The sequence below is a fragment of the Phodopus roborovskii genome, unplaced genomic scaffold (genome assembly GCF_943737965.1).
Source record: "Phodopus roborovskii unplaced genomic scaffold, PHOROB, whole genome shotgun sequence".
Taxonomy (NCBI): domain Eukaryota; kingdom Metazoa; phylum Chordata; class Mammalia; order Rodentia; family Cricetidae; genus Phodopus; species Phodopus roborovskii.
The window spans coordinates 1,694,062-1,716,398 of NW_026126516.1; the positions used below are offsets into that span (position 1 = coordinate 1,694,062).

At 45.8% G+C, this 22,337-nt stretch overlaps 1 protein-coding gene across 7 annotated transcripts in view; it reads right to left on the minus strand.

Annotated features, from left to right (window-relative positions):
- The window catches only part of Ttc7b (tetratricopeptide repeat domain 7B), a 204,206-nt gene that overhangs the window by 49,810 nt on the left and 132,059 nt on the right, over positions 1-22,337 (minus strand). For all 7 annotated transcript variants that reach the window (XM_051196459.1, XM_051196460.1, XM_051196464.1 and 4 more), the window contains 2 exons: positions 20,609-20,769; positions 2,204-2,320 (listed from right to left, as the gene is read on the minus strand). In XM_051196459.1, coding sequence (XP_051052416.1) covers positions 2,204-2,320; positions 20,609-20,769 — 278 coding nt within the window. The remainder of the gene's footprint in view (positions 1-2,203; positions 2,321-20,608; positions 20,770-22,337) is intronic.

Below are 22,337 nucleotides of genomic sequence, written 5' to 3' on the forward strand. Positions count from 1 at the left end.
ATCTTTCAAGGAAAGAAAAGTATGGATACAGCCCAGGCACTTGGTTAGGTATTTTTAAAGGCTTTCCAATTCTGCTATTTTTTTTTTTCTCTGCACATTCAATATTCTTGGTTGCTAAGTGGGAGGAGATGTGGGGAGGTGGGAGAGGTGTGGAGAACTGAGGGAAATTGGCAAAGAGAAAGCTGATGGTTTATTTTCTCCTTTCTAAAGGCAGTACAGGCCAACGATGGGCTCTGGGCTCCAGCACGGAGGCAAGCAGCTGAGGCCGTGTGTACTGTGGGTGGGTTCTGGGGCAGAGACTCTCCAAGTCTAGAACTCAGCATGCTGTCTAATCTGGTCTTGGACTCTCAGTGACCCTCCTGACTTGGCTTCCCAGAGTTAGAATTACAGTGTGAGCCATCACAACCTGTTCAACTGAAGAAACTTTTGTTAAAGAAAAAAAAAAATTAAAGTTCCCATTTCCCATCATCACAGCCTAACTCACAGCCACCCTTCCTCTCTGTAGACCATGGCCACAGCCTACTTATCTGCCTCCTACACTCCTGTTACCACCAAATGACATCTTATCTGCCTCCTGACTCTTTAGGGCTTACTATAAGTCATCTGTACAACTTGCCATGAACTTAAGAAATCTCAAGTGTTTGAGTTGTGGGCAGTCACTTGAATCATCAAATAACTCTGCTAGATTCCTCTGGCAGTGTGTCCCAGACTTGGGGCAAATGGGTTATGGGGTGTTTGCTGGTGACTGCTAGGGTTGTCTGGCTGTTTTCCCACAGATCTGCTGGTTCAAAGGGTGGCATCTTTGACTGCCTGTTAACTTAGGTACTACACAGCTCTGAGGGCAGGAGTCAACCTGTAGAAAAGGCTTATGATAAATTTATCTGTGGAGAATACAACTGAAAAGAAAACCCACTATATATATTCCATCATCTTATAGGTTACTACTTTTTCATCTCTTTGTAAATTCATTTCAGCATTTCTGCCTGTACACATGTTCAAATCCTTCTTTGAATGGATCTTAACTTGTACTTCACAAATGAGTGAAGTTAATAAAACCTTCAATATGTGTTTATTCTATATTTGTATGAATCATAGTTTTAACTTCTTTAAATTATTTTTAACTGTGTACACAGAGACTTCCTGTCTTAACAGGATGCGGCCTGCTATTCACACAGACCCTTTCAATATTATTGTAGGAAGCTCATTTGGAGTATGTCTGTTGGAAACCAGCAGTCTGCTGACCACACCGACGATGGGCGGGATGCTCATGACCATGTCATCGCTACCGCTATGTCATGCGGTGGTACCTGGCTGTGCAGGGGACTCAGTTAGGCATGTGCAAGCTTCCCTTTTAAAGCAAGCAAGCGCACCAAGCGCACCTCTCTCTCTCCCTCTTTCTCTCTCTCTCTCTCTCTCTCCCTCTCCTGTTCCTGTTTCTCTTTTTCTCTCTTCTCTACCAATAAACTCCATGTGGGCGTTGAGTCTTGTGTTTGTGTTTCATAGGTGATAGCAAAGCAAAAGAACAACAATGTCACTGATACATCAATTTTTAGAAAGATGGTAAGGCTTGTCACAGGTTAGAGAGAGAAAGCATTTGTGAATGGATTATTATGGGACATTCATGGGTCATTATGGGGTAGGAATGGGGAGGAGAAGTGGACAAAAGAACCCCATGGCTTAGAGATTTCAGCCATGGAGAAGTATGAAGCTCCTTGCAGTGGTTGAATGAAAATGCCCCCCCACCCCAGGCCCAAAGGGAGTGGTGCTATTAGGAGGTGTGGCCTTGCTGGAGTGGGTGTGGCCTTGTTGGAGGAAGTGTGTCACTGTGCGGGTGGGCTCTGAGGTCTCCTATGCTCAAGCCAGACCAGGTGGCTCACTCTGTCTCCTGCTGATTCAGAGCTCTCAGATCCTTTCCAGCACTGTCTGCCTGCACACCGCCATGCTTCCCACCACGACAACACACCTCTGAACTGTAAGCCAGCCCCAACTAAATGTTTTCCTTTCAAAAGAGTTGCTGTGGTCCTGGTGTCTCTTCACAGCAATAGAACGGTAACTAAGACTCCAGAATTATTATCTACCATTTGTGGAGGCCTAGGGTAGAGGGGACTGACAGTTAATGCCAGGTAAATGCCCATAGGAGAGGGCTCTGATTTGCAAACACCCATGGAAACACAACACAAGACAAGCACCAGTGGCCTCTTACCTGGGGTTGGTGAGGTTATAGCAGGATTTCCATATCTGTAACATGTGTTTACAGGTGAGCAACGCCTCATCTGGGCCCCGGCAGAGCGACTCCAACTTCACTTTGGAAAACAGTAGTCTACAGTGGGAGAGAAGGGAGAAAACACAGCTCAAGCCAGACGCCCAACTCTCAAATCAATGAGAGATGGGCTCAGCCCAGGGCAGGGAGGCAACTGCACCCTTTCAACAGTTACTGAAAACAGATTTTTCCAATACAATATACTCTGATCACAGTTTCCCCACCCCAGTTCCTCCCAGATCCTACCCACCCGCCCAAACTCATTCCCGTTCTTACAAACAGGTACCTAAAAAAATTAATAATAAAATAAAAACAAACCAGAATAGGATAGAACAAACAGAAAAAAAAAAAAAAAAGAAAGAAAAGGAAAGTTTAAGACATATATTCAGATGCAGACACACACACACAATCACACATACAGAAATTCCATTAAAAACACAAATTGGAATCTATAATATATAAGCAAAAGACCTGTAAGGTTAAAATAAATAAATAAATAAATAAAATTCCAGACAAAAACCTTCTAAAAATCCTACTGAGTTCATTTTGTGTTGGTATCTACTGTTGGGCCCAGAGCTAGCCCTTAAGTGTTGATGGGAGATGTCATTCTGTAAATATGTTTCTCTTATTGGTTAATGAATAAAGCACTGTTGGCCAATTGGAAAGCAAGATAGGTGGGACTAGGCAGCAAGGAGGATTCTGGAAGGAGTCAGGAGGAGTCAAGATGGAGGACGGAGAAAAAACGCCAGCCTCTCCGTGGAAATACTTAGATTAATAGAAATGGGTTAATATTTAAGACAGAGCTAGCCGATAAGAAACTAGTAACTGGCCTACAGCTTTATATCTAATATAATGTCTCTGTGTGTTATTTGGGGCTGGCAAGGCTGGGGGACCAGGCTGGCGGGAAACTGCTCATTACAAAATATGGTTTGTATACCCAATGAGACTCCCTTGGAGAAACTAATTTTCCTTTGTGAGTGGTTCTCAATTGGACATGGCTCTTGGGTCTGCTTCCCCTGTCCGCATCAGGACCCTATGTAGCTTAGACCTGTGCAGGCCCTGAACAAACAGGCCATCCGTGTACCTGCAGAGTATAGGGGAAGTAGCTGCAGAGTCAGGATTCTTTAACTTGCTGCTCAACCTGTGGCTTTGTGTAACTCTCACCAGGGAGGCAAATGCAAGCACAGGATGATGAACCGTGGTGAGGTTAGAAGCACTGGAGTGGCCAATTTTATTCAGAACGCAGAGATTTTATTAAAAGCATGCTTTTTAGAACTAAGCCAATTTATTTATGAAACTTCAGAAATTCATTAAAAGTGAACCTTGGTTTATTTATACGATTACACAGGAGATATGACTCAGTTGATATAAATATCTACAGAGAGCCCTCCAGGAGAATGCCCACCCTCTCAGAAGCTTTGCAAGCTTACATATCTGGGTGTGGTAACCCATATGTGTACTCCCAACATGCAGAAATTGAGGCAGTGGGATTAATGGTAGTTTCTATATACTGAGTTGCAGGCCAATTTGAGCTATGGAATACCCTGTTTTAAAAAAGACTTCCTGAAGTCACATAGGCAAGAGGACCACGGTGCAGGCCTCCGTGCATGGCCTACCTAGCCCCGTTATCTAGTGGTTAGACTTATGGACTTAAGTCTCTTCACCATCATGAAAGCATTTCCTCATTCTTGACACCACCCATGGCTTCAGTCTCTATCTAGACCAGAGTGCTAAGATGAGGAATTTCTTTTAAGTCCCTCGGACTCAGCCTACTCCAAATTGTCCTCTGAAGCCATCAGACAATGACTGCAGACCACAGTTTTCTTAATCCCTGGACTCATCACTACCATCCTTGAGAAGGATGCAGACCAGATTTTCCTTGTCTACTCCTTCAGCTCTCAGAAACCTTATTATAGATCCAGCCAATGATTATTTTTAGTTCCAGCTAGAGAAATCGCCTTCGTTCCTATTGCTACCAACAGTGAGTCAAAATTCCCTCAGCAGTCCTTCGAAGCTCTCACCTGTGTCCAGTCATGTGCCATGGGCCTTTTACTTCTATGGAGCTGACCAGCTGCTGCGTCGTCCACAGCTGTGTGTGCTGATCCTAACCTCTGGCATTCATCTGCTCTTTGATTTTTCTACAGTTCAGCTAAACTGGCCTTGTCCAGTCTTTCTGTGACCACATTCTTACTTTATCTTCTTTACCTGGCACACACTCTATCAGCTGCAGCTTGCTAATAAAGACAGGAGAGGGGACAGGCGAAAGGCCTCCTGTGTGCCAGGCCTGCATGTAGCACTTACAGAGACTGTTTTGGGTAGGTAGTATTTATTTCCTTCTAACTGATGGGGACATTGAAGCCTGTGCCCTCTGGCCAGTTGCTTTTTGGAGGTGATTTTCTTTGTGAGTGCAATGAGCTCTCACTTCCCTACCTCTGACCTCCTCTCCACAGTGCCCGTGACTGTGACTGCTCCCTGTTTATTGGACCTTCCGTCACATCTGCTCACCAGTGGTTTTCTCTGGAACCCTTGGAAGATCAAGACATCCATTTTAAGTGGCATAAATGAGACACAGCAGAGAGTTCTTTAGTCACTTGTGATGTAATATCCACCTTCGTGGTACCTAGAGCAGCGGTCCCTGCTGGGGAAAGATGGGACAGGACCAGCCTGCTCCAGCACCAGCTGAACGCCTCTGCCATGCTCTCCTAACAGAGCACAGGGACCCTGAGGGTGCTTGCTGGTGGCTCTCAGGGAAGTGTTAGCTTTGCAACTTCCTTCTCAAGTCTTGGTTTGCAGTGCAGAACCTGAGCTGAGATAGCAATGGGCCAGGTGATGGGAAGGCTGTGGTCCCTGATGTAAGCAGTGGGTACAAAGAGGAAGGCCAGATGCAAGCATGGGGCTTGGCTCTGACCCATGACATATGAAGAGGCGAAGTCTACTAGGGCTACCTGTAGAGACAGGCAGCTATTCGGGGGCTTCAAGAGTTTTTTTTTTTTTTTTTAAGACCTAGAAGCTAACTCCTGCTGAAGCCTACATGAGCTGAGAATGCGCTAGGATAATTTTCTACCCAAATGCAACATACTATGGGGGGGGGGGGAAGCAGCTTCTAGCCCCTGTCAGTCTTTGGGAAGACCGCTTAGAGGCCCATGGGATCTTCTCAGTGAGGATGACTGCCAAGCAACTGTAGGCAGGAGAGAGTTCTCCTAGGACTGTGAAGCCTGCAGGCCTCTCAGACACTGTAGCTGGCTAGGTTCTAGGGTAAGAACAAACCAAGGTCTTACGGCTCGGCCAGGCACATAGAATGGTCTAGGAGAGGGTGAGAATGTTTCCTGGTTAAGCAGCAATTAGCCATGATTCCTTCCACTGTCCCCAAGGACAAAGGCATCTTGAAGCCTTGGCTTGAGGGAGAAGTTCTGGGAAGGTTTCCTGGCTGGGAAAAGAACTTCTAATTAACATGAAATAACAGCTTTCAAACACTTGACTTGGGATTCGGAGCTGAAAAGGTGTGGGTTGGATTTAAGAGAACTAGACAGGAAGAACAATAGCGGAACTGCTACCACATGTGATGGGAAGGATGGGAGTGAGGTAGTGGGGCCGGCATGAAAGCAGCTGGCAGAGGGAAGAGCCTGGGGGCCGAGAACAAAGGCAGCTAGCCCTGTGCGGTGCACATTTGCTGGCTGTGGATGCAGAAGGAGAGCAGGGAGAGATGGAACCCCCTCTTCCCCCTCTTCCTGAACTTGGGTTGCTTTGTAAGGCAGGAAAGAGCGCTGAAAACAACCGGTGCTTGTCATCTCTCCAGAAACCTGCTTAAATGTCTTCAGGCTGCTGAACACATCTGGCGGGAAGCAAGTGACGCTGGCACAGAGACACGGAATACACCATGACTGGCATTAGTTTGATGCTGCTGAATCCAAAGATACTATAAATTCAACTCACCGTGGAAATCCCAAGGCAAGAAAAGCAGAACAAGTGGCGAAAAAGCGTAGGGCAAACCAGTGTTGGATACAGCACAACATGTCTGTCGGCCTGAGGCAGTAAGCAGAAGAGGGGACCAGGCTGGTCAAGTCACCAAGGACAGCCACGATGTAATGTCAGAAGTCATGTACTTCCTACACTTGGTTCAAAGTCCAATAATCTTATCTAAAACACATTACTGTTCAGAGATTCATTAAAACCTATTAAAAATAACAAGGAACAGGATACACGAAAACACCAATCCAATTCTTTGATGGCTAATTTCAATGGCCAACTTGACAGGATCTACCGTCACCTACAAGACAAATCTCTGCAGGTCTCTGAGGGCGTTTCAAGATTGGTTTAACTGGGGCGTGAAGACCCATCCTAAATTTGGGGCATCATCCTGTAACCCAGGGTCCTTACCTGAATAAAACAGGGAAAACAAGTGGAGAATGTTCATCCCTTGAGGCATTTTGATTGGTGCACAAACTGACCAAAACTTCCTGCTCCTACCACCATGCCCTCTGCTTCTCCATTATCTGCATCTTTCCTTCTTTTTGGGGGGTGAGGTGGGGTGAGGTGGGGTTCAAAACAGGCTTTCTCTGTGTAACAGCTCTGGCTGTTGTGGAACTCGCTCTATAGACCAGGCTGGCCTTGAGCTCACAGAGATCTGCCTTCTGCATCTTTCCCGAAGCTGCTTCCTGTCAGGTACTCTGGCTACAGCAAGGAGAAAAGTAACTGACACAGACTTCGCTGTTAATAATGAAAATTTAGAATCTTCTACAATACCTGTTGTGATCTGGCTCTTGCTACCCTGGTTTGTTTATGGCCCATCATTTGTAAGCCAACTCAAGCCATGGCCAACTCCTCCCTCACCTCACTAATTTTTACATTCCTGGATCTCTGCATAGAGAGCTCTGTTGTTTGAAATGTCTTCTCAAGCCATGCATTTTGGTCTCTCAAGCACCTACTCATCCTTCAGAGTGCAAGCCAAACAGCCCCTCTTCAGCCTTAAAGAACAGGACTAACCCTCATCCAATGACAGTACAATTGCCAAAACCACAAGAGCTCACAACTGCAGGATAACAAATTATAAGCCAGGAAATGTATGCTTCCAAGACAAGTAAGATAATAACAACAGCAGCAGCTGCAAGGCGCCTGAAATGTTTAATCACCAATTCCACAACAACCCTGTAAATTAGGAGGAGAGTTAATCTGCCCAAACTCACATCGCAGACGCTTAACTCCAAATCTATCTGCCTCCAAAGCTTTGAACAAGAAGCAGAGGATCATTTCAAATCTTATGATGACACTAATGAAGAGGTGGCTGCAGCACTGTCTAGTCCCCTGCCAAGGATTTCAAACCCCCAAATGCAGGATTGGGGGAGTACAATGTAGCATAAGGCTCTAGCCCTCTGAGAACTTCCAGCCCAATGGGGACCACACTGTGGCCTTGAACTGTAGGAGTTGATGCTGGGGTTCTGCTCCTAGAATGTCAGATACAAGATTCATTATGGGACAGTCACATGTGTGCATGTATGTTTGTGATTTGCCCTTTACCCCAAAGTCTGATACATATAAAATCCTAGGTATTTGAATGACCCAGTTACTTAAACATTTACTTTTCATTAAAATTCATCAAATAATATTTTACCCTACTTTTGAAATTTTCAAACTAGTCTAAGATAATTCTTGGAATAAAGACCATGTTTGGCTTAGTGAAGGGCTTAGAAAGGACACAGAACTCCCCCATGAGGAGCTAGGCCATGTGGTATTGTGCTGTCTCACTATTCTTCATAGGAAATGAATCTAACTGGCATATATCAGGGCAAGCTGTCCATCTAGTAGTAACCCTTCCTAGGATGACTCTCTGACCCTTGGGAATCGGCCCCACGCACTGTATGTGACTCTCCTTTAGCTTTCTCCTGGGCCCATTCCCAAAGTCCTGACTTGGGCTAGCAGGAAAGATAAAACTAAAAGGGCATGTTTCGAAATTCGGAAACTTAATATGCCCTCAAAACTTTCTGCTCAGTGAGAACTGGGGAGATGGCTTGGGGGTAAAGCACTTGCTGTGTAAACATGAGGACCTGAGTTTGGATCCCCAGAGCCCACCTAAAGCCAGAAGCGATAGCACTTATGTGTAACCCAGTACTCCTAGAGTGGGATGGGAGGCGGAGACTGGAGAGTCCCTAGAAGATTGCTGGTCAGCTGGGCTGGAGTATGCAGTGCAAAACAAGAGACCCTGCCTCATACAACATAGAAGGCAGGGACTGGCATCTAAGATCTGGACACATGCACTGAGCCACACAGCCTACATTCTCTCTCTCTCTCTCTCTCTCTCTCTCTCTCTCTCTCTCTCTCTCTCTCTCTCACACACACACACACACACACACACACATACACACACACACACACACACATTCCCAGAGGTTTTAAAAAACTGGAAATTCTGAGGCTCTAATTTCCTCTAACTCACTAAGTGCTTCAAGGAGGAAACATGCTTAATAATCACCCAAACTTGCACTAAGTAGCTTCAAGGGCTGCACTCATGGCAGCTGATTAGAAATAAGATCGGAGGAACCTGAACACTTGGGATCTGCGCTGCTCTGTGTGCTCTTAGACTCCTCATGCCGGGAACCTTCCTTTGCATATCAACTGTGGGCAGGGTGCAGAGGCAGTAACGCAGAGCAGCCTGGGAGATGCGCTGAGGTGCACACAGACACAAAGAACCCTGGGAAATGGCTGCGGTGTACACAGACACACAGAACCCTGGGAAATGGCTGCAGTGCACAGACACACAGAACCCTGGACATCTTTCCCCTCCTTTCAGAGCCCGCAGCACACCTGGAGAGATGGAACAGGCCTCCTGCCAAGGACCTGAAGGAAAGCGTGGACATGAGCCTAGGCAAAGGAAAGACTAGATCAGCAGGGAGTGGGGTGGAGGGTGGGTGGGGCAAGTGTGCTCAAAAGAAATTTTAAATAGAGAAGACGGTTTGGCAGCTGACCCAACTGATCTGAGCGATCTGAGGAATGAAAAGCAATGTGGTGATGAGGAGAGAGATGAGGATTTAAAGCCAGATGAGTCATTTGGAAACAGGTGTTCTGAAGGAGAAGGAGAAGCAGACCGTGTGCAGCCAGCCCTGTCCAAGAGAAGTGTGTCGTCAAGTCCGGCCAGACAACCCTTCTGAAGGTTCCAATGTAGCCCGAACAAACTCTACCTCTGTTGACTGTCTTCATCATTTATAGGCCTACTATGTGCTGTTTGGAGGCACAGCTGGCTTGGCTGGACCTTCTTAATGGACCAATGCCAGAGAAACAAACAAACACACATAAACAAACAATTAGCCCGAGTTTAGCCACTGTGACTGATCACCTCCAGAGCAGCCTGTGATGCTAAGACACAGCTGTCTTATTCCCCTTCATCACAGCTAGAGGGAATGAGGTGACACCAGGTCACATGGCCGTTAATGCATTTCAAATACTCCCCGAGGCCTCACTAATTGCGAAGTCAGTAAATGACACTCAAGTGATCATCTTGGCTTACCTAACTACTGTGTTGACATGTGTCATCCCTTATTTATGATCTCAGTAGAAAGAGAAGATACAAGTTTTTAATGAAAAGCTAGAAAAGGCCTTAGCAGATCTCTGAATACTTTGCTACTCTGACGACAGAGCAAGGCATGTAGCTGAAGAAGCTACTGGAAAGATTCTTGTGAAAAACGGAATCTGTCTTCTACCCACTCACCCCCAATCAGAATCCACACACAGACGAATTCCCAGGTAATGTGAGTGCAAAGCTAACCCGAAAACGTTCTGCTGTTCATAGCCCTCCGCCTGATGGAGGATGGGCCTTCAGTGGTCTGAAAACAAAAGAAAAACAACTGCCCGGGAAAGAGCTCCCATGGTCCTTGCACTCTGGAAAGGCTTCCTGTGCTTACTCGTCCAAAGGGGAAATCAATTCATTCGATTAGGATTGAGGGCTTGCTATGTTGCCCAGGCTGGTTCCAAACTCTTGGGCTCCTGAGAAGATGGGACTGTTGGTATGCACTATACTCACCTCCAATGAGCCTCTTGGGGTCATGCCTTTAGTTGCCAAGCTAGGTGGGAGCTCTGCACATCGACTCACATATGCTCACAAATGTGGGCACCCTAACTGTGGTATGAGACACATGGTCCCTGCCCTCCCAGGGAGACCCTCCGAGCATTCCGAGGGATAAGCTAGACCTCTGCCTAGAGCTGCCCACATAGCTATAGTGAGGGTGCACTAGGCAGCTGCAGTCTCCCAGTCTGGGCCATCAGTCAGAGTGGCAACCATCTCATGGTCCTCCCTTGGGTCCGTAGAGCATGGAGCAACTGTCCCGCTAGGATGTGGACATGGTGGGATCCTGAATGGGCTTAGTAAGTCCTCTTTTAGGGATGAAGAATCAAATGGTTTCCAGAACAGGTAAACGAAAGTCAGGATCAATAGCCAGGACAGTCTGGCATCGTGCCTACCCAAATGAGCATCAAACTTAGATGTTTTTAAATGTGTCCAGGCCCAAACTTCCCTGCGAATACACGGCAGCTCACAGGCTCTTCTCTGGCGTTCAGGGGTTAATCTGGGTACTTGGTCTGTCACACACCCAAATGTATTCTGCCCCCTGGTCAGCTGCCAAGGGGGAGGTGTCTGAGGACGAGGCTCTCTTCACTGTAGCAGCTTCTCTGGTGATGGGCCGACCTGCTGTCTCACCGACAGATGTGAGCTATTTTACTGCTGAGGAAGTTCTAAGAACCATGACCATTTTGACACCCTCAGCTGCTCCAGGAGACACGGTACAATGTGCCAGCACATCTGGAAGCCCACCGCCTTTCTCTCTCTCTGGTCTCAGTCGTCAGCAAGCGACAGAGCTGCACTATCTCCCTACACTCTGAGGTTAGCTGTCCCAGAAAAGCAAGACCACACTGCTTTGGTAAAACAAAGACTTTTAGTGCCAAAGAAAATGTAAGTAGCTGTTTTTTCTCAGGGCTTAGCTGCTTCTTATCTTGCCCTGGGAGGGACAGGGCTAGGGACAGAGCTGACTGACCATGTGGCTGTCCCTGCCTCCTCTTTATGATGGGCCACGTTACTTATGCTACATATTATTTCTCTGCTTCGCAGTTCAAAGGCTCAATAAACTGGAACACACCTTAGCCACCTAGAAGTATTTTTAGAACAAACAACTGACATAAATCACCTCAAGTTACTGTAGTTTGCCTCATTATTGGCTCCTGTTTCAGTGCCTGATCTCAGTTTGAATTAGTATCATGGAGCCAGTGCACCTAAACACATCTGTGTACTGAAAACACATCTGCAATCACAGGGCCATCATTTCAGACACCTTCAATTCCTGCTTCAACAAGGGAGCCATTGATTGCCATGTTACCTTCAAAACAACAGGGTCTGCACATACAGGCAAGACTCCTTCCCAAAGGCCCTCTGACTGGATGGCATGAGACAGCAAAAGGGGACAGAGAGGGGAGGCAGAGAAGCTGCCCTCAGGGTTTGTAAAGGGAGGGTAAGCAATGCTCTTGGCCCAGCAATCACAGAGAATGCCAGGTGCAAAGAAACATGGGTGACGGAAGGAACAGGCAGACACGCGTTTGACTGTCCCCAAGGCCACCAGGCTCTGTGCAGGGCTGTGAGGTCCAGCTACTCACAGCACATGACATTCAGGTATGTGCTTATGCAACTCTCCGGCAGTTTTATCATTGTTCTGAAATTTGATTTTTTCTTTCCTGTTTAAGTAGAACACATACTCACACTTAGTCATGTGCAATTTATTAGCGAGGTCATCAGATCGAGAGCACTTTTAGGAAACCATCAGATATTAGGCAAAGCACAAGAAAGCGACTTTTCAAATTTTCCAAGTTTGGATCTTTATGGTGTGTTGACCCCCTTCAGGTGTGTTTTCAACTAAGAACACCCATCTCTCCAGATGAGAGGACACAGCTCTTCTAAACACTGTCCTCTGCAAGGGTCCCTAGACTAAGAAAAGTATACAAAAGTCAATTCCTATCCTATACCCTAGCAATAAGCAGGTAACAAATCTCATTAAAAACATTTTCATACATAAACTGTATATAAAAAAACTAAAAGATTTTTCAGGAAGCTAAGACTAACCCTAGTAAAACATGAACAAAATAATTATGAAGAAAATTGCAAAACTTCATAAGGATATGTTTTGCTTGCGATAGTCTCACTATCTCCTAGGCTGGCCTTTAACTCCTGATGTTCTGCTCCTACCTCCCAAATGCTGGGGTTAGAGCGACCCAACACAACTGGTTTCCATAAAGACAGCACTACTATTATTATCATTATTATTTGTGGTTGAATATTTCTGTTTATGCTGCATTTGTTTAACTCTGTGAAGCTGTGAGCCTGTCTAAAACACCTGGTGGTCCTAATAAAGAGCTGAATGGCCAATAGCAAAGCAGGAGAGAGGACAGGTGGGGCTGGCAGGCAGACAGTATGCATAGGGGACATGAACAAGAGAGGAGGTTATTGGGGGCCAGCCACCCAGCCACCCAGCCACCCTGCCACCCAGCCACCCTGCCACCCAGCCACCCTTCCACCCAGCCACCCTTCCACCCTTCCACCCAGCCACCCTGCCACCCTGCCACCCAGCCACCCTGCCACCCTTCCACCCAGCCACCCTTCCACCCAGCCACCCTGCCACCCTGCCACCCTTCCACCCTGCCACCCAGCCACCCTTCCACCCAGCCACCCTGCCACCCAGCCACCCTGCCACCCTTCCACCCAGCCACCCTTCCACCCAGCCCCCCAGCCCAGCCAGCTATGGAGTAAGAAGGAAAGCAAGATATACAAGGTAAAGATAAAAGCCCAGAGGGAAAAGGTAGAGGAGTAGATTTAAAAAAACGTTGGCTAAAAACAAGTCAAGCTAAGGCCAGGCACTCATATGAATAAGCCTCCGTGTGTAATTTACTTGGGAGCTGGGTAGTGGGCCTCTCAAAAAGCCAAGAGAGTAAAACATCGCATAAGAATTACTATAATTTCTCCTCTAATTTTTTTAAAGTTTCAGGTGTATGAGTGTTTTGCTTTCATATACGTATGTGTATTGCATGTGTGTCTCAGTTTGCCCAAGGTCAAAGGAAGGCATCAGTCCTCTGGAATTGGAGTTGCAGACAGCTTGAGCAGTCAGGTGGGTGCTGGGATTCAAACTCAGGTCCAATGAGAAAGTAGGAAGTGCTCCTAATGCTGAGCTACCTCTCTAGCCCCGCATAAAATATTTTTAGAGGCCCAATTCATTACAGTCATACAATGGCCAGGAATTCACACATAATAAAGTAGTAAGACAGAAGAAGTTGTAACTCAGCTGATGGAGGCTTGCCTAGCATCATGAGGCTCTAGGTTTGAGCCCCAGCACCACGTAGCCTGGGTGTACATCTGTAACCAGTCACTGGGAGGAGGAGGCAGGAGGATCAGAAGTTCAAGGTTTTTGTCTGGTAACGCTTTACTGGACGCTTTTTCCACTTCACAGGTCTTTTTCTTACATATTAAGGGTTTTTTTTCTTTTTGCATTTTATGGGATTTCTGTGTGTGCAAGTGTCTCAGTTATAGTTTCTATTGCTGAGGAGACACCATGGCCATGGCTTCTGTTGTAAAGGAAATCATTGAATTGGGTGGCTCATTTACAATTTCTGAGGTTCAGTCCACTGTCATCATGAAGGGGAACATGGAGGCGTGCAGGCAGATATGGTGTTGGAGAGGGAGCTTCCTGTATCTTGCAGGCAACAGGAAGTCAACTGAGACACTGGGCAGTATCCTGAGCACAGGAAACCTCAAAGCCCGCCCCCACAGTGACAGACTTTCTCTAAGAAGGCCATACCCACTCCAACAAAACCACACCTCCCAATAATGTCACTCCCTATGAGATTATGGAGGTAAATTACATTCAAACTACCAGAGCGAGTCTTTCTTATACTTTTTCTTTGCCCTTCCTCCATTGGTTTGTTTTTATTTTATTATCATTATTATTTTTGGATGCTTGTTTTCTTTCTAACGAGAAAAAGAAAAGGAGTAGATTCGAAAGGGTGGGGTGATGGGACATTATGTATATATGTTTCTCATACTGGTTAATGAATAAAGCACTGTTGGCCAATAGGAAAGGAAGATAGGAGGGACTAGGAGACAAGGAGGAGAGAGGAAGGAGTAGGGAGGAGAGTAAAGATGGAGAGACTGGGGAGACCAGATGCCTGCCCCTTTTCCCGGTAAGAAGACCACCTGGAAATACATAGAAATGGGTTAATATTGAAGACAGAGCTAGCCGATAAGAAACTAGTACCTGGTCAACAGAATTATATCAAATACAGAGTCTCTGTGTGTTATTTGGGGCTGGCGGCATGGCGGCAGGACAAGACCGGACGGCGGGTAGAAAAACCATACTCCTTACAGATGGCACCCACGTGGCTACTAAGAACTTCCACTTAAAATTTAACAAAAGCTTAGAAAAAGGGTTTTAGAAACAAAACAGAGACAAGCAAGGTTTCTTGGTATCAGCATTTTTCTCAGTTGGACTCTTATTTGTGAGATACAAGCAGATATTTGCGCGGCTCCTTTAAAGGGAATTTTCCTGACTCAGCATAAGCGGCAAAAAACTGTACGGCTTTTAAATAACTCTGCTAACAATTTCTTGGTGTGCATGAGAGATGGTGATGGCGGTGACCACATCTCCAAGCCGGCAGCATGCCTGCTGGATGGCATCATTGACCAGGGCATCTGGGAGATGAGGGAGGGAAATGTGCTCAGAATATATTGTGTTTAAAAAACATCCATTTTCAATTAAAAAAAAAAAAAAAAAAAAAAAAAGGAGACTGGGTTGGGTTTCTAGTATTCACATGGTAGCTTACAACTGTCTATCACTCCAGCTCCAGGGAATTCAGTGCCTTCTTCTAGGCTCTTTGGGATCCGGAACACACATGGTACACATAAACTAACACAGGCATACACACATAAACATAAATAAACAAATAAATCTTAAAAATAAAACAACTAGCAAATATAAAGAAACCACAGCTTTTATTAACAAAAAGAACTTGGAACCATAAATTAAAAAAAAAAAAAACTCACAAATTTCATAATTTGTAAAGACAACCTAAGTCAAAAAAAAAAAAAAAAAAAAAAGAAAAGAAAAGACAGCGACGGTGGTAGCGCACACCTTTAATCCCAGCAAACGGAAGGCAGAGGCTGATGGATCTCTGAGAGTTCAAGGCCAGCCTGGCCTATAGAATTAATTCTAGAACAGACAAGGCTGCATAGAGAAACCTGTCTCAAAAAACAAAGAAAGAAAGAAAGGAAGAAAGGAAGGAAGGAAGAAGCAAAGACTCTTTACAAAAGGGGAAGGAAGGCTAAATGACCAATGCCCAAATGAAAACAAAGTCCAACCTCATTGGTAAGGAGAGGCACGCCACAATTCACAGTGCAAATGTTAGCCTATGGCCACCGTGCAGAAAAAACACATCTGGCAATATTGGTGCAGGAGTCACAGGGGCTCTAGGACTGGAAGGAATGCAACCTGGCCAATGATTTGGAATTATTGGTAAAGAAAAAAAATAGACATGTCTGCCAGGTATGGTAGTGCACATCTGCCTTTAATCCCAGCACTTGATGGAGGCAGAGGCAGGCAGATCTCTGTGAATTCCAGACCAGCCTGGTCTACAGAGTGAGCTCCAGGCCAGTAAAGGTTACATAGAGATTCTCTGTTTCGAAAATAATCAAACCAAACAACAACAACAAAAACCATATCCTGTGACCTACGACCTATCCATTTCCCACAGAATCCATAAAAATCCTTCAATGTAGGTATTAGGAGACTTGTAGGGAATATTTACAGCAGCATTTTCCACCACAGCACCTCAAAGAAAGCAACCGCTCTATTTACAGTAAATTGGGTAAATATGCAACAAGACCAAAACCCTGAAAGCAAGTAGTATCTGGGATATATTTTAAAATACATAAAATATTCAAAACCAAAAATCGTTGTTATTTATAAGTAAAAACACAGACAGTAGAGATATAGAAGAAAAGAACAACACAGACATTAAGACAATAATTAACCTGTCAGGTGAGTAGCAACAGGACTGGAAAGAAACTCATCCATTATATTACACAAGAGACATTTGTAACTATATGTGTGAGGGCAAATTAATACACAGACAATTTATGGGCACCATTGACACTCTTTCCTTAAATAAGTAATCAATATTCATGTTTTATACTATCATATTAAATATATTAAATAAACATTCCTTAATTTCTATTCATTATTTGATAATTAAAATACGTTTGAAACCACTGGGGTGGTGTGACAATATGAATTACTTTTAGTTACCAAGTAGTTACCATGCATTGGCTAACAATCACCCTCTGATATGGGTATTTTATTAGCCACATTTTGCAAATGAAAAGATGAGACAAGAGTAATTTAGTGACTTACTCAGATCTAAATGGTTTAAAGTTCAAAGCCAGGGTTTGTCCAACTCCTACAGTTGAACCCTTTCCCTCCATGCAGAGTTAAGCCCACAGCACCAGCTTCTCCAGAACTTAAACCTTTGAATTTCTTTAGGTAGGAATTTCAGCCCAAGGATGTGACCCGTGTGACTCCGTTTGTACAGGGTCTGCCTAGCATGCATGGAGTCCTGGGTCCCAATCTGAACGCGTCATAAACTGAGTATGATGGTACACAAACGTGACCCTGACATTCATAAAGTGGAGGCAGGAGGACCAGGAGTTCAAGACCACACTCAGCTACAAGGTAAGTGTGAAGCTAGACTGAGTTACATAAGACCGTGCGCCCCACCTTTCACCCCCAAATCAAAAAGGATTCTGGTCCTCAGAATCCCTATAGTTGTTGAATCTTTATTCACTTACAGTTCTGCTTTGAGTGACAAAATGGCTGAGATGGGGCCTCTTGGGTTAGACTTTTTGGGTCCCTGTTGAGCTATAATTTCATGGAGAATGAGGATGCTGTATAGTCCACCCTGACACTGTAGTGAAAGACCTACAGCAATCACCTCATACACAGAGAGGGCCGACTCTGGCTCATAGTTCTAGAGGTTCCAGTTTGCAAGTAAGTGCTGCATCACTTTGGGCCTCTAACAAAGGGAGAACATTTGGCAGGAACTCAGAATGGAGCAAACTCAGCTTATGAGTCATGAAGAAAAAGAAAGTAGAGATAAGACAAGCTGTTAAACTCAAGTCTAGGGGGGTGCCTTATATTTACCCATAAGCCACAGGTGGTAGTAACAATAATCAATAGCCTAGACACTTCTATCAGAATGAGAATGGTTCCCATAGGCTCATACATCCAAATGTTTGGTCCCCAGTTGGTAGAACTCTTTAAGAAGGGCTAGGAGGTCTGGCCTCAGTGGAAAGGTGTGTCCCTGAGGGCAGGCTTTGAGATTTCAAAAGCACATGCCATTCCCAGTTAGCTCTCTCCCTGCCTCAGGCTTGTGGATCAAGATACTGTGGATTTAGATACTGCTCTACTACTGCCTGCCTGCCTGCCTGCCTGCCATGGTGGTCATGGATTCACCCTCTGAAACTGTAAGCTCCCAATAATCGTTTTTTGTTTTTTAATAAATTGCCTTGGTCATGGTGTTTTGTCACAGCAATAGAAAGGTAGCTGAGATACTACCCTAAGATTCAAAGTACCCCCCACCCCCAGTGTCACCTTGGGGAGCAAGTCTCAATGCAACAGTCTTGGAGCACAGGGGTCCATATGTGCCATAGGCTGTGGTCATAGTTTGTGTGTCCTCCGAGAGTTAAGGTGTTGGAAGCTGGATCCTTAGTGTGGTCATGTTGGAAAGTGGTAGAACCTTTAAGAGGCAGGGCCTAGTACAAAGTAATTATGTCACTGGGGACTCTGCCCTTCTAAGTAACTGAAGTAATTCTTACAGGACCCTAGGGAATTTTCTTGTGAATAGATGCTGTAAAAGTGTAAGGTTGGACCATTCCTGTTCTCTTGATTCCTGATCACACTGTGACTTCTCATATGTGCATGTATTCCCTCCATGTACCATCTACCTTGTAATACATGTGATACAGTCAAGGAAACCTTCATCCAAGATGAGCAAAGTCTAACACCAAGCCTTTGGACCTTTAGACAGATATATAAATAAATCTCTTTTCTTCACAAATGGTAACCCAGCTTCAAATTTTGCTGCTGTTGTTGCTATAGTAATGCAGATGGGGTGATACTGGAGGACCAGCTGCTTCTGTGAGGACTTCAGCTATCTTCTCTGGCAACTGTTGGACAAGACAGACAGGGCTGACCCTACTGGAACGATTTTCATTCCTCGGGAAGAAATCGGAACATATTATCAACTATGAGGCTGTTACTGTCTGTGGCTTAGGGAGGAAAGAAACTAGAGACAACCCTAGGCTTCAGGGTCTAATGTTCTTCCAGGGACAGACTTATCAGACACAAACATAATTCCTTGTAGTTGGGACAAGATGGAGTCATTCTTGTTTAGGTCGGTGCTAACAGGTTTTACCCAGGCCAGCAGGGAACCATAGGACCCATATCTGGTTTCAACTTTTAGTAAGTATTCTTGTGGAGAAGTTCCCATCACAAAGAAAGAAATACAAATATTTGAAAAGCAAACAAGGCATGGGCTGCTCTCAGACCTGCGGCCGTATGCTCTGCTTTTTCCAGCTTACAGCTTAACATTAAAATAACAGGCTTGCATTCCTCAAATATCTCCATGCTGCTCCTTATTCCCTGCTTGAAAACGCTGTCAGCTGCTGTTGCTGTCACTCGGAGGCATTACCTTGTTGGCCATCACTTTATTGCTTACTGTGTGGCTGGTAGTCTAGGAAGCTCCTGTAGGGTGCTGGTGCGAACTACTGAAACAGGAGCCACATGCTGGAGTGTAGTACCGAATGAGGGGAGTGGGTGCGCGCATGCACGCACGCACGTGTGCGCGCGCGCACACACACACACACACACACACACACACACACACACACACACGGGCACACACGGGCACATGCGTGCTGGAGGTAAGACTCTTAGAAGGTATTTTTAAGTACTGACAAGAGAGATCAAATTCAAATGGATCGAGTTGTACTTCACTACTTTATGAAGATGGACAGACCCAAATACATTTTAAAGTAATCTAAACACTTGAAGAGTCTACAGGGGTAAACATCTTGGGATGAAATCCAGAAATACACAGGTGTCACAAGACTGAGATGTGTAAGAAGCAAAGATATTTAGTTCACCCTGCAGGAAGCTGAGCCTACAGAAGAAAACTCCAGGCAGAAGTTTCCTAGGTTATAAGGAGACAGCTCTAGAAGAGAAGCGCATTTCCTTGAAGACAAAGAAATGTTTGTAATGGAAATGTGTGAACCAATTTTCCAAGGAGAGAGGGAAAAGCACTGATTAAAAGCACGGGGTTGGGGGTGGGGGATGAGGCAGGGAGATCAGGACAAAGCTGGCCCATTTATATGCTACTGCTGCGCTTCTGAAAGCAGAGAGAAGGCAGGACCACCTCCCACATCCCTCCCCTTCCCCCCAAGCTCCCTGACCCCCAAGCTGTCCCCACCCTGTCACTGGATCTGCAGTCCTGTGGACAATTAGAACCTTCCAGCCAGTGGGGTGTTTACTATTTCGGCACTGTGTACTGGTAACTAAGCTCCACCAAGGATAAAACGGTAACCGGGTAGCCCAGAAGACGCTCTTCTCCACAAAGCCTAGCAACCAGGAGTCAACCGACCCCACATCCGTGGGCTCAATAAAAATGTGACGCAGAGGACAGATGTGAGGATGGACAGGCAGGTTCAAGCCTGTGGCTGCTTACGATGACGGGTCTTACAGTATTTATGTATATTTATTCAAGGAATTGTATTTCCTAGAGATTAACCTAGGCTCATTGAGGTAAAGTACCCCGAACCAAGTCACAGAGCTGGTAGGAGCTCTCAAGGGACACAGGACAGAGCCTCTAAAGCAACACTTCCAATGTTACAGTCACTGGAGTTTACCACACTTTTTGTCACAATATTTACAATATTCTTCTTGAAAGCTATTAAAATATTCACCTATCTTCTTGGCACAACCATGCGTGCCTCAGGGAACACAGCAGGGGAGAACAGATGAGGGTAACCTGAGCTACCTTAGGGTCGCCAGTGTGTGAGTGTGTGTGTGTGTGTGTGTGTGAGTGAGTGTGTGTGTGTGTGTGTGTGTGTGAGTGTGTGTGTGTGTGTGTGTGTGTGTGTGTGTGTGTGTGAGACAACAGAGATTCCCTGCCCTCCCTGAGTGATCATGAAGGTCTCACAGTTGACAGACTGGAAGGGAGGAGAGTGAAGTTCATTCAGTAACTGCAGAGTAAGGGAAGATCAGTGCTGGGATTACTTACATAAAATTTTCTGGGTATTCACTCAGGGCCATGTCGATGATGTTGAGAGCGTCGTGGTAATGCTTCTGGGCCGACAACAGGAGAGCAAGGAGGTGCAGGGAGTTGGCATCATCACCTTGGAGTTGCAGAGCTTGACGGACATACCCTAGGGCTTCTGGTATCTGGTTTAAAACAAGACCAAAAAGAATGTTTAAAGAGTCACACCGAAGGTTCACAGCGTACTGCATCCACGGCATCCTCACGGCAGCTCCAGGACAATGGCCAAACAAGGAGCACACCCTCTTCGGCAGTAATGGGACTGCTGAGGGGACTCGAGAGACCCCGCCTCTCTACCTAACTGCCCACAGGCCTTTCCATCCTTTCCATCTCTCTGAATAAACACTCTCATTTCTGTTCCCCACTGTGAATGGAGACAAAGGCAAGCCACCAAGGGTTCTTATGGGATTAAACTGCTTTAGCTGAACCAGTCTCCCTTTTCATATTGAAATTAAAACACTTCACAGGCCATGGAACCTTTAACAGAATTTCCTAAGGACCAGATGTCTGAATCTCCCCTGGACATGAAGGAAATATGCAAACAAACAAAATCCCACACCTTTCCAAACTACAACCCAAAATAACTGGATGCAAGAAACAAATTACAGGGCCACTTGCAAAGCAGATGTATCCAAATTCAAGCAGATCCAGACACAACCTTCATCATGAATGCAACAGCTGCTCAATGTGTTCTTGTGTATGTGGTATATACACGTGTGTCTGCCTGTGGATGCACACGTAGAGGTCAAGGGTTGGAACTGGGGTGTTTTCTCCATCACTCTCCACCTTCCCAGGATCCACTGGGTTGGCCCCACAGTGCTGTGGTTACAGATGTGCTACTGTACCTGGCTGTTACATGAGTGCCAGGGAGCAGACTTACCCACCGAGCCACGCCCAGCCTCACAATGTCTTCTGTAATGAAGAAGGTGAACGGGGCCCGGAGTCCAGGGTTGCGTGTGCATCGGGTATTTGAACATGTGTGCATCGGGTATTTGAACATGTTAGATCTCACAGGGGTAATATAGACAGGAGACACTGGATTTCAAAACGGTTGGGGACAGAGGCATTCTAACAACTGCCCAGGGGACTCCTCCCTGTGTGACCTCCAACTCTGTCCCTCAGCTCTCCTGCCTCTTCCCAGATCCCCAGGAAGCTCAGCTCTCAGGAGACTGACTTTCTTTTCCCAAGCCTCCCGAGTTTCCACTCTGAACTTCAGTTCTACATGGACCTATCCTTTGAGTGCTGGCACTCGACGCTTTCTTCTTTGGAACCCTAGGCTACGGCTGTCAGAGCTAACCTCATGCTTCATTGGCAGGGAGAAAGCTGATGTCCAGAGAGGTAAGATGACTTGAGTACATCCTCCCATGAGTGATAGAAAGGGGGTGACTCTGGCTGCTCCGATTCCTCTTCCCCCTCTCCAGGAGGGTCACGACCTCTGTCCCAGTGAGCAGGGACACGCTCACTTAGAGTCCTGGTGATTCAACTCTACAAGCCTACAATCCTTGTGGGTGAGCTGTACCCATAAGACTCCATCTAGTTACCCCCCTCTGTGGGACAACAACCTCCTGTGTGGCTGTTGCTCAGCCTGAAGTAGGGAGGAAAGGCAGCCATCCTCACAGTGCTTAGTTACAGGGATGGGGCTCAAAATGGTATCTTTAGAGGGGAGCGGATTGAGGGTTCAGAGCTGGCTCCT